We start from the raw sequence: 13,290 nt of genomic DNA, 5'->3' as shown, positions 1-13,290 counted from the left end.
CTCCCCCACACCTACCCTTGAGTTTTCCTATCTTTATATTGGAGGGGGCTGAACCGCATTAAGTCATTGTATGTTAAGTTTAATAGGCTGTTATCCAGGAAAAATTAATTACCTCGGGCAAAGGTTGGGATACTTTATTGGCTAATGGGCGTGTCTCTACGGGACGGGGTGGGTACTGTCTCTTTTTTTTTTTTTTGATACGCTTAATCATATCATATTTGGCAATCTGTGCAGAAACGGCAGAAGATTGGTTTATATTCCTTAAGGCAGGTTCCTTCACCACCTAAAGGCTTTGGAGTTCTAGGGATGGAAACGCTCCCATAGGGATGCCCTCGCCCAGGACACCGCCCTTAAAATCAGACAGAGGAAGGCTCCCTTCATGAACGCGCTTGGCAAGCCCTGCCCCCAAAAGGGGTGGAGGTAGAGAAAGAATACGTCTACACCTCTCTCGTCTGCCCGAGTACAGATTGGCAAGTGGCATAGGCGCGCAGACCTCTGTCATTTATTTGTTTTTCTTTCCTCTGGGTGCGCTGTCCCTTTAAATGGGGGACGCTGGTGCTGGCTCCGTAACACCGGAGCCGGCAGCTTGTTGATTTCAGAGCTGGTGAATTTCACATTGTTTCCACTTCACTTTCCTCGCCCGGGGGAGGCTCGGGTTGGCTCTACAACCGCTACCGCAGTTGCCAGCTAGGTCCAGGGGAGGGCAGAGACCTACAGCATCTGGGCCGGCGTGGGGCCGCAGGGAAGGGTGTCGGGGCCACACACGCACTCTCGCTGCAGTCCAGATCCTTCTGAAGCCCGGACGCCCGGAGCGCACCGAGCCGGAACCGCCCGCCTAGACGCCCGCCCGCCAGCCCGCCCACGGGCCGGGGTCACAGCCAGGGAGCCGGCGAGGGGAGGAGGCCCAGGGGGGCTGGGTGGGGGGGGCGGGGGTGGGTACTGCCGCCGCCGCGGAGCTGCTACTCGGCGCGTTTTGTATGAAGATGGCGGCTCCCACCGCCAGCAAGGCAGCCTCCCTGGGCTGTAACAACAAGCCTGCGTTCCCGGAGCTGGATTTCAGGTCGGGAGCTCGGGTGGAGGAATTGAACAAACTCATCCAAGAATTCACGAAGCACGACCAGCGGGAATATGACGACCAGAGAGCACTGGAGATTCACACAGCCAAGGATTTCATCTTTTCCATGCTGGGTAAGGAGGAAAAAGAGGGAGGGATGTGTGTGTGTGTGTGTGTATGTGTGTGTGTGAGATGGGAAGCGGGGTGAAGAACCCATTCCCCCTTCTCGCGCGCTCTTTCCTTCTTGATTTTCTTCCCGGAGCCGGGTGCCTGGGGTATAACCCATCTCTGTTCCGCCTCTTCCCTTCTTTCTCCGCGGCAACCTGAGCTGCCTTCCCTCCCCTCCCTACTATACTTTGTGCCGGGTCCCTTTTCCACCCGAGTTCGCTGGCTCTTTTGTTAATTTCTCACCGACTGGGGGCTGGAGCGCAGGTGAAGTGTTCGTGGTGAAACGTCTCACCGTTTGGGAGAAGCCCCTGGAAGCCGCGCGGTCCAGGTGAGAACCGGCTGCGCCTTTCAATTAAGGGATTTGTCTCCAGAGACACGGACCTGCTCCTTCCCAACGCCGAGTCTCGGGTCACCTCCAGAGCTCGGGGCGCGGAGGCAGCCTGGGGCTCTGGCTCGGCGCCCGAGCGACAAGTTGCTCTCTAGTCTCGCTTGCGGCGCGGCGCTGTCAAGCCGGGCCCCCGGTGGCCAAACTTGTTGGGTGTTCCCTGGTAACCCGCTCTAGTAGGCTGGGCGCAGGGAGTTCCTGCAACTTTGATTTGCAAATAGATTTCCCATTGAAGCGGTCGGAAGCATTTCCGGTGCTTCTCCGGGCTTCTCGCTGAGCTCGTATTTCCTAATTCCCAGCTCGAAGACGACCACGCTCAGAGCTCTGACCCCGAGGAGCGCCAGCCCCTTCCTCTTTGTGTGCTGTCTATGCACCGGCCGAGAGAGGTGTCCTGGGTTTCGAACCCCGGCGACGTCCGGGTTTAGAATAATGCCGCCCCTCCCACCCCCCAGCCTGGCACCTACAGGTCCTTAACAGATTGTTGAATGCTGTGTAAAGGAAAATAATTGAGTCAGGCCGGGGAGACCGAACCCCTCCCCAGGTGTCCTGTCGTTCGGATTAGTGCTGTGAGTGTCCGCTGCTGGGAGCCTCCCGCGTAGCTTGCGCTCCACCGGTGCAACTCTGGCTGCATGCAGTACGTGGCCTGGCGGTGAATACTCCGCAGAACTGAGACTCCAGTGTAGCGCTGCCCTACCGCGTGTCTCTGTGCGCTCGACAAATACATTCTTAGGCAATTTTCCAGGTAGTGGAAAATTTAATTGAAAAAGGGCTTGGACCACAGAGGAAGACTGAGCTTTTGCCTTCCTCCTGCCGTCTACTTGGATTTCAGCCGGCTGTCTGCTGTCCTTGCTGGTTCTATCATCGGGTATTACCTCTCGGTTGGCTTCCTCCCCACAGCCCAGGTTGGGGGTAATACAAATTGAACGTGTGCCGGCGGTGGGTAGTAACGCTTTGGGAAGTTGGATGAAGCATGTTAAAACTTGGGGCTGGATTTTACTTTTTGCTCCACACTCCCCAAGTGTATCCTAGGTTGTGTATGGGGTTGAAAAGCTCTCCGTTGAGAGATTCGACCATTCAGCTAATATTCAGATGAATTAAATGTGGTGTGTGTGTGTGTGTGTTTGTTTAAATAACTCCCTAACCTTGCGGTGGGAAGCTTACAAAGCTTTCACATCTGAAAACCAGCACAGTGATTGTCAGAAGGGTGGGGATACACAGAGAAGGCTCAGGGCAGTTATTTAAGTTGCTTAATCATGGCCTTTCTCTTTGACGTATATAATGGAAGTCTGCCATTGTGTTGTTATAGCACCGGCCTCAATTCCGATGTCTCCTGCCCTAGGTCGTTCACTAGGAAAAGGTGCTGGGTCACCATCAGTCAGGATAGTCATGGAACAGAAAATGGGAGGCTGTGGGGAGGGGTAAGTTTAAGTGCCCAGCTCGTGAGGAAATCCTGTGCTAACCCCACGGCTGATACACTGATTTCGCAAAGCCTTTACGAAGGGTGAATTATTTCAGGGTGCTTAATTTATTTTGTGTTTAATGTCATGAGTGGCATGGTGTTGACAGGTAAACGAAATTCCCTTTTATTCCTTTTTACCCAGTTGATCTTGCAAGAGAAGTCTTTCTTGCCCCCTGGGAATTTGATGTTTCCACCTGCGGGAGAGAAAATTCAGGAGAATGTGGTTTAAGCCTCTTGCCCCTCTGGACACTGGAAGGCAGATGGCGAAATGAGCTTGCCTGTCTCTGTGTGGTGCTGCATTCATTTGTGAGTTGCCTGCTTTCCTTTAATGAGGTGCTGGCGGCTCTAGACAAGTGAAGGTTTGGCGACAGCAAGGGTCCCCGTGTGGATTTACTTTTCCTAAAGCGGATTTTCGCTTGGCTTGAAAAAACAAAATCTCTTTTTGTGCACTTTGTTTCACTTGCCGCAGTCCACAGTCTTTCATGAATATGCGAATGATGTGTCTTAATGACCGTCAGCTTGTTAAGGTGTTCACAGGGGTGGCGCCAGGCCCTTATTTCTGGGAGTTTTTGGGGGGCCGGGTGTGAGTCCTCTTGGCTTTGTTCTGCTTCTGTATGAGCGGCACCTGAGGATTGTCAGCAGCCTAAAAACATTATCCCCTCACACAGAACGAAATGGCAGAGGAGTTTGGTGCAAACCTCTTTAAGGGAGCTGTGGATAACGCTACCTCTGTTTTTAGGCAGCTGGCAGGGGCAACCACTTTCTGTATGAGATTGTTAGCCTGGACTAAACGCCCCGCCCACCACCGGCTTCCCAGGTCCTTTTTGTTTTATCGAGATTGGAGGCAACTTTACGCAGAAGGGCAAAGTTGTGGTAGGCTATTGTCATAAACAATGACCTGTCAGCACCGGGAAACTCCACTGTCCTATCAAAGCAGGGGTCTGCATAGGCTGTGTAGTTGATCTGAGCCTGCTACCGGTCACCCAGCTGTCCATGGTCTGTCGTGACCTTCTCTGCTTGTCCGGAGATTCTGATTCCTTTGGAGGCAGGTATTTGTGGGAGTCATCTAGACTCACTATTTATTTCTCTACACCTTGGTCTTTTAGGAGAATGATTGCTGGTATTATCTAGTTAATATGTGAGAGCCCAGATTGTGGGAGAGGCTGGCAGTGCATAATAAACACCGTTTATCAAAATTCAGGGAAATTGCCAGAGTTCATTAATATTTTAATAATAATTGGTATTTGCATAATGTCTCTGCCAGCTCTTTTGTTATCTTCATTCCCTGGTGAGGTCAAATGAAGACTGGTTGTGTCCCCATTGAACAGATGCAGAACAGGGGTTATGAAGAAGCTAGAAGAGCCAGGAAGAAATAAGAAGTCGCTTCCCCTTCAGTCCAAATGGTTGGTACCATGGTGTGGTCATTATAGAGTAGTTATCACTTACTGACTGCCTTCTCCGTGCCAGGAACTTCACACAACCTTAGGAGTGGTATTGCTTTCCCATTACCCAGATGAGGATATTGAAATTTACTAGGGTTAAGAATCATCCAGGGTCCCATGGCTAATAAATGGAGGAGATGTTGCTAAAACTCTCTTGGCCCGATTCTAAGTCTTTTGCTATCAAGAATTGATGTATTAAGTCCAGAGGAGGGGCTTTGTTTAAAAAAAAAATATTGTCTCTTCTTTCAGAAATTTGTTTCTGATTTCAGCTGTATTAGGGTAATCCAGTCAGCATTTGACATGAGTTCTGGAGCAGTCTGAGTTGGAGTATTTTATTCTGTAGAAAGATCATTTGTTTGAATTTCAGGTTAAGAAACTGATGGTCATTAGGATAAAATGTTAAAATCTATAGTTCCTGTCTCAGTCTGCCTCTTGCTGGCTAGGTGGTCTTAGTTTTTTCATCCAGTAAACACAGATAATAGTATTTTCATCTATTAAACATGGAATAATAGTAATGCACTGTTTCAGAATTATGTGTGTGAATATGAAGTTACTTTGTAAACTGAAAAGGAATGTATACATGATTTTATTATTTATTTAAAGAAATGGGCATTGTTAGAAAATCTAGTGAACTTACACTGGAATTATTTCTGCAGCTTCCTATCAGAAAGACTATAGAGTATAATTAGAGGTGACCTAGGAGAATATAGGCTCTGGCTGGAGAGGGCATGATTAATTCCAACCCACATTGCCATTTGTTAAGTTCATACTGTATGCTGGCCCTTGTGCTAGCTACTTTGCATAAATATATTCATGTAATTTTCTTCCAGAAACTTTGTAAGGATAAATACCATCATGCTTGTTTTAGAGGTGAAGTAGGTGGTATTAATCCCCCTTTGAAGATGAAACACTGAGGCTCAAAGAGGTCAAGTACTTATGCCAAGATCATACGGAGTTTGAGTTTGAACCCAAGTATTCCTGACTCGAAAGCTCATGTTCCTTCCACTGTATGGGCAATCAGTTTCTATCGCTCTTGGGCCAGACAACCAAAAAGGCCCCACCCCGTGAGGAATGCTATACTCAGTACCCTGCTTAGCCTGCAGGAGCAGAGATGGTCTCTTTTGGCCTGTCTTTCTTACTTTCATGCGTTCAACAAATATTTACTGAATGTTATACTGTTTGCCAAGCAGTATGCAGGGTCCTAAGGATAAAATAATGAGCAAAAACTTTAATTCATATGGGCCTGTGGAGACCCCTCCCTCTTCTGCTTTGCCCATCAACTTTAAGAGAATAGTTAGCTGACTCTTGTCTCCTTTCAGGCCCATGGTTGTGGTGTTTCTGAGTGCTGTCGGAACTACCGTATTTTTAGGTACTTTCTATATCTACAGAGTAGGCCATTTTGAAGCCCTGTCTTTCGAGTGTTTGAATGTCACTTTTCCTTAATGAATTCGTCCAGCAATCTTTACTGAGGGAATTTGTTGTGAATCTTTGCTTTGTGGGTCTCCAAGTCTTGGTAGGTTCCTTAGTGTTCTAGTCACTAATGTGCTGTGGTATCTGTATAATGGATGTCATCTTTGAAGTCTGTTCCAGCTCTGAAAACATTATGCATCTGGGGCAGGGAAGTCCCTCTGAACATTTATTTTTGCTTCTGGTTTGAGTTGGTTTCAATTCTCCCTCCAGGGTTCTGGGTGTTTGCTGCCCTTCATGACAGAAGAGCCTTGGAACCATTGATGATCCCTGGTCTTCCTATGATGCCTTGTTGGGCCATCCATTGGATAATGCATTGCTTGTGATTAGACTGGGTCCCTTTTGTATTCACAGAAATAGTAGAGTCTCTCATGTCAAACTAGGAACTTGTCCTTGATTGTTAGCTCTTTAGATTCTCCTGGAACTTTTTAACAATTTGGAATCTCTGGTCCCGTTTCAGACCTATTGAATCCGAATCCCTAGAGATCCCAAACTGGCTGCTCAGCACTCTGACATTCTGTCCCGTGTGTTAGGCCTGATGTTGTTCACTTCCTGTCCAGTAGAGCTGCTTGTGCGTACAATGAGCTGATCCCAGTTGACTTTTGAGACTAGAACCGGGCTGCTGTGTCTAATGAGCAGATGTGTCTGCTGGCTTCTGGTAAAGCTGGAGTCCTTCCCCCTGGGACGGAGACAGGGAGGCATAGTGACTGAGATGATTATTAGAATGTTTCCTCTGTGCCAGAGGTTGTAATAGGGTTTCACATCATTGGATCATTTCCCAAGGACACCATAACCCTTTGAAGTAAAGAAGTACGGAGAACTCTAGGATTAGAAAAATTCAGGAATTTATCCAAGTTTACCAGCGAGTAAGTGGTATAGCTGGGACTTAACCAAGGTCAGGCTGATGCAAAACCCTTGCTTTCAACAGTGATACTATTCTGCCTTCTAGAGGGGCAGGAGAACTGGGTTCTAGCCCCAACTCCTCCAGTTAACTTGCTCTGTGATTTTGGGCAAGTCACTTAACAGACTCTTGAGTCTCAGAGTCTGAATATGTAAGTTGGGGCAAATAATTATACCTACCTCCTGTGTTCAGATGCATTCAGTTCTGAAGATGAAGGTACAAAAGAAGGACATTTCTGAGTTCTAGTAAAGCTCTGTTTTGTGCTGTGTGGAATGTGTGTTACCCTAAGTCACCTAACCTTTTTTGGGCTTCTTTTTTGCCCGCTTTCCAATTGTAGAAAATGCAAAGAAGAAAGTAAAATCACCTCCAAATTCTAATTACTGTTAATATTTGATGTACATTTTTTCTGGACGTCTATGTTTATAAAACACGCTTATACCCACTCATACTTACATGCATACAGTTTTACATACATAATCCTATTGGATATGTGGGGTTTTTTTTAGTAAATTTATCAATGTGCTGTCATCTACTACACTTTTGGAAAGGAGCTATAACCTGTGTTAAGATGTTTTCTTGCTTCTTTCATTCATCTTTTATTTCAAAAGAAGATACTGTTCTGGAACTTAGAGCACATTCTGTGGTTTAATGATTGGGGAATGAAGAACCTTCTTGTTGGTGACTTCTGAGGGTTTGGCCTGCCTTTCAATGCCATCTCCTATTTGTGTCTTTGCATGTTCTACATGGTCTCATAACATTACCCGAATTTCTCACTTTCTTCTTTTGCTTAGGCTGTTTTGTCTATCAGGATTTCTTAACCTGGGTCCATGGAAACAAAAACTTGGAATCTGTGAACTTGATTGGGGAAAAATTACCTCTTTATTTTTATTGACCGCTAACTGCAATATTGCATTTCCTTTCATTATAAAAGTAGGTAACAAACCATAGTAGTATTAGCAGTACCTATGTTTTTTGCTTTTGTTGCCAATAGAAATCACAGATATTTTCACTTCACATTACAGATATTACAGACGTCTCAAAAAGCCATTCACTGCTGCTTTGAAATTATGGTAGATGTTAGACTTGCTGCTAGATTTTATTGACTGCATTAGTAAAGAATCACATATGGTACTCTATCACAAATTTGTTTTTTTAACTGCCTTTTGTGTTTTAATACCAATTTTCTTTGAAGTCCTGTGTAATTTTATCATTCATTTAAATATACTTGTTTTTTTGCAGAGGTCGCTAGGCTTTTCCAGCCTGTCAAGACATCTGTGTCACAGAAGCAGTTAAGAGTCTCAGCATTCTGACATCTTATCTCTGCTTTGTTTTCTTCTCCCAGCTCAAATGCCGCTTGACTCATGAAGCTTTCTTATATCTCTCCAAGGAGAAAAGAAACTTCCCTTTCCTCTGTGTTCTCCTAACACCTGGTCCCCTTTCATAGCCCTTACCACATCGTTCCCCACGATTATTTAGCTGTAGGCTAAATAATCCCTGCTCATTTACCTTTGCAGCGCCCAGTGGGCTTATGTAAACAGTAGGTGCCAACAGAGTGTTAGGTGACTTGATGCATTTTAAAAGAGCCTTTCCGTGCACAGCTTCTTATTTCAGGCTCCGTTTAAGGCATGAGCGCTTTCTGACATTGTCTCTTTATGGTTGCTCCCCTCATTAAGCCATATTCCATCATCTTCTCTGGAGTCAAGAAAATCTTGATCTGATCTCCTCATGTGGTATGGGAGTTTTTTTCCTAGATTCCAATAATAACATCCTTAAGACTTATCATAGGGCAGTTTAAGAAATGTCCCAATTAATTGCTGTAGCTTGTTGACCAAGAGCGGCAAACCATGACTTGTGGGAAATACCCCTTTCTTGTAGACCGACTTTTCTTCCCTGGGCATCCGGGGTACTTGCGAACCTCCTGCACTCCCACACTTGGGGCTTTAAAGGATGCATAGAAAGCATAAGTCATCTTTCTCATGAAGGTGTTCCTTGTGCTTATCAGTCGACCTCCAGGTGTTTGGATGCCTATTCTGGAATCCTAATTGCAGCAATTATTTATGATTATAAGCTAACTTGCCATCAATACTTTATCTTTGAGCAGTGCTGTATAGATTACAATACATACTAGCATCTGATATAGTGTGGTATTATTCTTTGGACCAGCCTTTGAGAAAGGAACTAGTAACCCCCATTTACAGATGGGAATACTGAGACTCTGGGAGGTGATATGACTTAGTTGGAGGTTATAGAGTAGGTTGTAGAACAGGACTCAACCCAGGTCTCTGGTGTCTTCTGCTCCAGCACATAGCCTGCAAAGAACTTGTGGCTTTTCTACCCAGATATCTTTCATGGTTGCTGGGGTGAGTCTATGTTCCCAGACCAGGCAAGGGTAGCAGCTTTCATACCTCTCTGGCTTTTCTACTCTCCACTGGGCCAAGGGTACCCAGTGGGTAAGGCTGGCTGAGGGCGGCATGGCTCACTACATACCCTGTAGGCATGCATTCTCCATGTCTGTTTGTTAGCCTCGCATATCTGAGGGCCTGTGACAGCATTCACAATGGACTTGGGTGACTACTTGCCAGCTGAGTGATCTCTTTAAGGGCAGTTCATAATTATGCCATTATGTGAGGCCCTGTCTCCAGGAAACAGCTATCTGTTTTTCGTCCACTTAAGTGCCTTTTCATGAATTCCCTCTGCACGAGATAAAGGGACAGATTACTAGGGACAGTGCTGCTATGAATAAAGCTGGCACGGGGAGCTGTTGTTCAGTTTGTTTATTTTTTATATTTTTTTTCCTCAACACAGGAAGACATGATTAATACTTGTGAGTTAAGTCAGTAGTGGGAGTTGGTGTAAGGCTTGTTGAGGTTTTTGTTTCTTCTAATGAGTATTTGAATATCTACAGTGTGCATAGAATTAAGCATTCATTCATTAATTCATAAAATTCATTCAACGTATGTTGGAGTGCCTACCATGAACTAGTGTAATGACTATGGTGAAGTTACTGTATTGTAAGAGCACAGAGTGGTGAATTAGAGAAGCAAGGTCACTACCTCCATAGGACTTATGTTCCCTGGGGAATTCAACAAGATTTAAGCACATGAGTAAATTGGGATGTGCGCTTAAAAAAAAAAAAAAAGCACAGACCCTTATGAAGGTCACTGGGTAGGATGGAGTGAAGAGTGATAGAGAAGGCCTCTCTGAAGCAGAGACATTTGAACTGGAAAGATAAGAAGGACCTGGCCACCTGAAGACTGATGGAAGTGTATTCAAGTAGGTAGAACAGCATGTGCAAAGGCCCTGGGGTAGGTCCATTTGAAAGCAGCTTTCAAGGCTGCTTAAATTATAGCAAGTCTGATTTGGTCTCCACAAGGAGGAATGGTCTATGTTTGGATTAGGCCCACGGTGGAAGGAATGGGCTGCCTGCCTTGGAATATAGCGAGTTTCCTGCAGGTGGAGGTTTTCCAAGTGGGGCCACCCTTTGGCTAGGCTCTTGTTGATAGCATTCAGGGACTGGAGGAGAGGGGGACAGTGTAGAAAGGTTGGGTTACAGGTCCTCAAAAGGCCCTTTGTAGCCATGTGATTCTCTGATTTCACCTCTGATAGCCCTAAGTTAACAACAGTGAATTCTGTATTAGATGGTTTATGCATCAAACTGCAGTTTTCATGGGAAAATGATAAACCTGTATTTTTTCATCTGGACTTCCACAGTCTACAAAATACTTTCATAGGCATAATCTAGTTTTGACTTCTCACAACAACCATATAGAGTAGGTATTATTATTGGCTCTATTTTAACATAGGAAGAAACCCATGGTCAAGAGAAGTAACTCACTCAAGGTCACTGAATGGTTGAGGTGGAATCAAATTGAAATCCTTTGAAGTTCGCCCCATATTTTTTGTATTAGGTTGATTCTAGAAACCTCCCTTATCCCACGCCACCTCAGGGTATGGAAGAAGGAGGATTTCTGGTCCAGAGAGAGGCACTGAGGATCGGTAGGAAGAACCAAGCCAATAGACTGCAGGTCTGCACGTGCCTGTTGTCGGTATGCAACTTGGAAGCACTTTTCTAGGCTGCTTCAAGATCACCCTTTTAGCAGCTGCAGCTGTCCCTAATAGCAGCTGCTTGTACGGATGGTGCTGTGATTAATAAAGAAATCTCAACTGTCTGTTCTCAACTGTGCCCTTGGTGTGCGCAGCCTGCTTTAACACAGGCTGTGTTTCTGATCTGGAACAACAGAATCCTGCTGGCATGTGGTGCCCCAGGGGCTCATAGCCCAGTTGTGAGAAGGGGCGGTCCCTCTAGATCCGAACCAGGGAGCCAAAGGCCCACCAGGGACTGGGTAGTAAGGAAAGTGCGTGCAGTGTGCCGCGTGGTAAATGCCAGCTGGTTCTTGATGGCAGAGTCAGGGATGCCGGGCAGTAGGGGACTGCACTGGTGAAGGAGATCACCTCTCACCTCCCTTGTAGGTCACACTGTGGCTGCCAGTTTATCACCTCTGATTTGGAATCTGAGGTCCCAGAGAGGGGCCATAGTTCATCCACTACTGTACAGCTAGTTTGGGGGCAGAATCATGGTTAGAACCCAGGTTTCCCGTCTACCTGCTGTGTGTGCTTGTGTGTGTTGGTGTTACTTCTAGCATGCCATTTCCAAATAAATTTTCCCTTTGAATGAAAAACTATCTGTGTAACTGAAAATAATAATAACCACACTCAAATAATGTCTACCATGTTCCAAGAATAGTTCTAAGTGCTTTATGTACATTATCTAAATTAATCCTAGCAACAACCCTATGAGGAAGGTATTATTCTTATTTACTGATGAGCAATCCAAAGCACAGAGAGATTAAGCAATTTGCCCAAAGTCACAAAGCTAGTGGTAGACTGGCAATTTGAACCCAGGAAACCTAGCTTCAGTCACAAAATAGCAAATAACTATGGGTCTTTTTTTACCTCATTAGGAAAAAAAAACAGTTTCCTCCTGCAAAGTGGAAATCATTGATGGAATACTACAATTTTTTTAAAAAATTTATTTATTTATTTTTGGCTGCGTTGGGTCTTTGTTGCTGCACGTGGGCTTTCTCTAGTTGCGGCGAGCGGGGACTACTCTTCGTTGTGGTGTGTGGGCTTCTCATTGCAGTGGCTTCTCTTGTTGTGGAGCACGGGCTCTAAGCGCGCGGGCTTCGGTAGTTGTGGCACGTGGGCTCAGTAGTTGTGGCTCGTGGGCTCTAGAGCGCAGGCTCAGTAGTTGTGGCGCACGGGCTTAGTTGCTCCGTGGCATGTGGGATCTTCCTGGACCAGGGATCGAACCCGTGTCCCCTGCATTGGCAGGCAGATTCTTAACCGCTGTGCCACCAGGGAAGTCCTGGAATACTACAATTTTAATGCTGTTAGGAAACTTGGAAGTTAGGTGGCCTGAGTTCCTCCCTCCTCCATCTTACAGAAGTGGAAACTGAGGCCCAGAAGGGAAAGGGGACTTGATCATCCTGAACACTGATTTTACTTTTGGGCAGAGTGGAGGTGAGTTAAATGTCTGGCAAGTGACTGCTTCCTGAGAAAGGTGTTTGCACCTAAGACTGTCCACTCAGTAGCATGTGCTCCCTGGGGAGCATCTGCCTGGGTTTAAAGTGAAGGGGAATCACTTTGAGAGGGCTGTGCTTCTAGATAGGGAACATTTCCCTGCTACAGAGCTGCCTTGTAGTTTGAAGTTTTTTTAAGCTATTAGGTGAAGAATGCTGAATAAATAACCTGGTGGGCACAGTGTATTTCTGGTGTGTCATGTTTGCTTTTTGTCTTTTGATTGTTCCTTGTCTTTCTCTCCGGTTCCCCCTGCTGCCCACCCCGTGACGTGTGTCATTTTCTCACATCTCTGCTGTCTACACGGCTTTGAGTATCACAATGAATATTTTTGTCTCTGAACAGTCTGTATCTACAGTAAGGAAGGGAGCTGGCTGAGTAGACTGTGGGACGCTGGGTCCAGCCTATGTTTGGGAGGAGTTGAAGCTCCGTGGGCTAGAAAGATGCCTGGCGATGGACCTTCCCTCTCTGCTGCTGGTCTGAGAGCTCAGAGCCTTAGGAGGATTTAGAGAGTTGTAATAGGATTCAAAGAATGATAGAGGAGTTAAGCTAGTAGGGATCTTCCTGAGATCAGTTCATCCACCCCGTCATGTCGCTGGTGGGGAAATTTAACCCCACGGTGGACGGGTAACTTGCTCAAGGTCAAGCTGGTGGTGGCGATGACAATGACTGTATTGGGAAACTCTTCCCTGCTGTTTATCAGGCATTGTTCCAAGTGCTTTGTAATCAGTAACCCATTTAATCCTCACAACAGTACTGCGATGGGGGTGCTGCTACCATCCCCCTGCTTTACCTGTAAAGCAATTACAGCAGTTAAGTCACTTGCTCAAGCTGGTG

The 13,290-nt window shown here is 46.0% G+C and overlaps 1 protein-coding gene across 1 annotated transcript in view; it reads left to right on the top strand.

Annotated features, from left to right (window-relative positions):
* Positions 1–954: 954 nt before the first annotated feature.
* MB21D2 (Mab-21 domain containing 2) overlaps positions 955–13,290 on the top strand; it is a 104,754-nt gene continuing 92,418 nt past the window's right edge. The window contains exon 1 of the mRNA XM_068546452.1: positions 955–1,188. Coding sequence (XP_068402553.1) covers positions 978–1,188 — 211 coding nt within the window. The 5' untranslated portion in view covers positions 955–977. The remainder of the gene's footprint in view (positions 1,189–13,290) is intronic.

The sequence above is a fragment of the Eschrichtius robustus genome, chromosome 6, assembly GCF_028021215.1.
Source record: "Eschrichtius robustus isolate mEscRob2 chromosome 6, mEscRob2.pri, whole genome shotgun sequence".
Classification (NCBI taxonomy): domain Eukaryota; kingdom Metazoa; phylum Chordata; class Mammalia; order Artiodactyla; family Eschrichtiidae; genus Eschrichtius; species Eschrichtius robustus.
Note: the sequence above shows the minus strand (reverse complement) of the source record. Positions and strands in the feature narration are given on the sequence as shown.